Here is a 3,420-nt window from a genome sequence, read left to right as displayed (position 1 = left end):
ACCTTACACTGCCGCCATTGCACAGCCGCTGTACTGCCTGCCGTCGCAAAGGAAGGGATCATATTTGTAACCTGGGCACTTCCCACCAGACCACCAAGCGTTGCCACAAGACCCTCGAAATCCACCTCCATGAAGGGACTTGCCAAGCCGTTGCTGTTCATGGTGGAGTCAAAGACCGTATCGCCAAACTTGAGCTCATGTGAGCTGTCGGACGTGGTGTCGCAGCTCACCCAACCTCCAGGGTCTCAACCTTTCCAGGTGCTTCAGCTACAGAAGCTATCTTATCATCCAGTGCTGGCATTTGGTTAGTAGAATCGGGCATTTCTGGCATTTGGTGAGAGGATGACTCACTCTTCCGAGATTGCAGTCCAGTAAAGCGTGCAAGATCAATCCGTTGCTGAGTTCCCCAATATGAGTTTATTGTCCGAGAAACAAAAGACAGCAGATTTACAAGTAATGTTTGAGAAGCAAACTCGTCAGAAATTCGATGCTCTAGTGTAGCAGCTGTGAAACGCTGGAGTGTTCTAAAACACAAGAGCTCCTCTCCAAACGACTTCTCAATGACTTCACCTTGGACAGTGACACGGAGTGAACCATGAATTGTATCCGGTGGTTGAGACAATATAGCAAGATGGGTGGGACCACCTCCCCTTCCAACAGTGCCACCACGACCATGGAACATAGTTAGCTTCACACCAAATTTCTTAGCAATGTTGATAAGCTCCTCCTGTACCTTGTATAACTGCCAGGCTGCAGAGAAACGCCCTGCATCTTTACCAGAATCTGAGTACCCAATCATGATTTCTTGCGTTCCGTTGATCCGCTCTCTATACCAATCAATCGAGAAAAGCCGTGACAAAGTAGCAGGAGCAGCCTCCAGATCTGCAAGCTTCTCAAACAGTGGAACGACTCTTAGTGGTTTCTTCACGTGGCATTCACGTTGCAGGAGCTCAACTGCGAGCACATCAGATGGAGCAGTCGCCATTGAGATGATGTATGCTCCAAAGTTATCAGATGGAAGTTCTGATATCACATGTAATGTGTCCAAAACATCAGAGATTTCTTCCGTTTTTGGAAGATCAGGACCAAACAGTAGGCGCTTGCCACATAATTCAGATAAAAGCCACTCCTGACGGCGTTCTTCAGACCACTCACGATAGGAACCAATTTCCAGATGCTTGGTGATGGCGTCGATCAGTCCGTCGGCGCAGAACGAGAGGGAACAGTGGTCGATCCAGATTTTGCGAGCGCCGAAGAGGGAGATGCCGTCGCCGTCCGATTTGCCACGCCAGCCAACGTGGGTGGGGCTGGAGGCGATGTTGGTGTTGTCGGCGGGCTTGCAGTGGGTACAGCCTCATGTTCTCGCACAGCACCGCGTGGGTGTACACCATCTCCTTCACCTCGTCGTAAAACTCCTCCCGCTGCTAACTCAGACGACGCCGCTTCGTTGATCTGCCTCAAGATCTCGTTTTCTACACATGGGTTCTGCGAGAGAAGCCAGAAGAACCAGGTTAGAGCCGCCGATGTGGTGTCCCGGCCTGCGAGGGTGAAGCTGATGACGATGTCGGTGACGAACTTTGCGTCGGTGTGGCCAGAGCTCAAGAACCGGGAGAGCAGATCTACAGATCCCAACACCTTCGCCTCGCTCAGATCCCGCTTCTTTTCTCTGACAATGGCTTTCGCGAACTCGCGGACTTCTGACTCGACGGCACGGAGGCGCTTTTCGGACCCGATTCCGAGAGCCCTTTTGAGTTTCCATACTGGGTGCAGCAATCTGAGCCTGTCGCTGCTGATTTGCACGGCTTCGTCGAAAGCCACTGCGAAATTGGCTTCGGGCAGAGAGGGCAGGAGGCAATCCGGGTCGTACCCGAAAGCAATTCGACAGATGTTGTCGAAACCGAAGCGCTGAAGAATGTCTTGGAAGTCCAGGACTGAACTGCTGGCGGCGGAGGCGGAGAGAATTGGAATAAGGCGGTCGGAAAGCTCGGGGTCGACCACCTGTTCGACAAATTTACGCAGAGACTTGGTGTTGAACTCGTGGCTGGAGACTTGGCGCTGGAACTTCCAGTTATCTCCATCGGCGTTGAAAATGCCGTCGGGAAGAGGTCGGCGAGGGTGGTGCGGAAGGTCTCGCCTTTTTGGTAGTTGGGGAAGTTTGGTCTTCAGGATGTGCTGGACAATGTGGGATTGGCGGAGACGACGAAGCGGCGGCCGAGAGAGTGGTGGAGAGCGAAGGTGTTCGATGGGGAGTTGATACGGAACTGATCTTCTGGCCTTTGTTGCCGAGCTACAGGTCGTATCGCCGGTGCAGACCCGTCTCCAGTAGCCAAGGTGATAGTGTTGCTGCAAGTTGAAGGCACGGATGGAGGAGAAAACTCGGATTGGAGCTTTGAGAGCCGGGCCTGAGCTTTGTTGGGCTCATGGTTTGGGTCTAAAGAGACGGGCCTGATTTTGTAGCTGGGCTCAGACATGTATATATATATATATATACATTTTTTTTTTCTTTTTAGATAACATATGTATTATTATTATTATTATTTTTTTTTTTTTTTTTTTAAAGAAACTGTAATTTAATTTGTACCAAGAAAACTGCAAGTAATTTTGTAATAAAATTGACCTTCACCAATGAGACTTTAATCAAATCCTTTTTTTTTTTTTTTTTTTTTTTTTTGATGTGACTGAACTCGAAATTGAATGCTCAAGCTGCCTACGTACCCTTCCAAAGAAAGAGATCAAGTCAAAACGTAGTTCAAATGCATACATTTTTTTTTTTGGTATTTTTCTTTTTGTGCCGTTTGCAGTTTTGACTCATGCAGGCAAGGAGTGTTGGTGTCGTTTGTAATTTCAACTCGTGCAGACAAGGAGCATTTGGTGCCGTGTTGCAGTTTCAGCTCGTGCAGGCAAGGAGCGTTGGGGTTGTCTTTTATGCTCGTGCAGACCAGGAGCGTTGATGTTGCCTTTTATGCTCGTGCAGACCAGGAGCTTTGTGCCATGCAGTTTAGACTCGTGCGGGTGAGGAGCCTTGTGTCTTGCAGTTTAGGCTCTTGCAGACAAGGAGCTTTGTGTCTTGCAGTTTAGGCTCTTACAGACAAGGAGCTTTGTGCCATGCAGTTTAGACTCGTGCGGGCGAGGAGAATTTGTGAATTTTGTCAAGCAATCCGGGAGAGGCGTTCCTCACAATTTTCATAGCAAGGAGCTTTGACCGCGTGTTTGAAGAAGTTTTCGGGCAAGAAATCGCGCATCGTGATGGGGATGGACGATCTATGTGTCGAAATTTCATCATCTTCAACACGTTCACGTTGCTTTGAAGGTTGACAAGAGTTGCTTTGCCCCCTTTCCGATTGGCGGACTTGTGGAGGAGACATATGCTTCTTGTGCAATTTCTTAGGAGTGACTTGAGTCCATCCTTCTACTTTGCTT

General features: G+C 49.1%; 1 protein-coding gene across 1 annotated transcript; it reads right to left on the bottom strand.

The window, feature by feature from the left end:
- Nucleotides 1-1,146: 1,146 nt before the first annotated feature.
- LOC103427458 (phosphoenolpyruvate carboxylase-like) lies at nt 1,147-2,611 on the bottom strand. The gene is given in 3 exon segments (XM_070817422.1): nt 1,147-1,409; nt 1,411-2,099; nt 2,102-2,611. Coding segments are annotated over 3 exon segments (1,317 nt in total). The 5' UTR covers nt 2,472-2,611; the 3' UTR covers nt 1,147-1,151.
- Nucleotides 2,612-3,420: the final 809 nt, after the last annotated feature.

Source organism: Malus domestica, chromosome 17 (genome assembly GCF_042453785.1).
Source record: "Malus domestica chromosome 17, GDT2T_hap1".
In the NCBI taxonomy this organism is placed as follows: Eukaryota; Viridiplantae; Streptophyta; class Magnoliopsida; order Rosales; family Rosaceae; genus Malus; species Malus domestica.
Note: the sequence above shows the minus strand (reverse complement) of the source record. Positions and strands in the feature narration are given on the sequence as shown.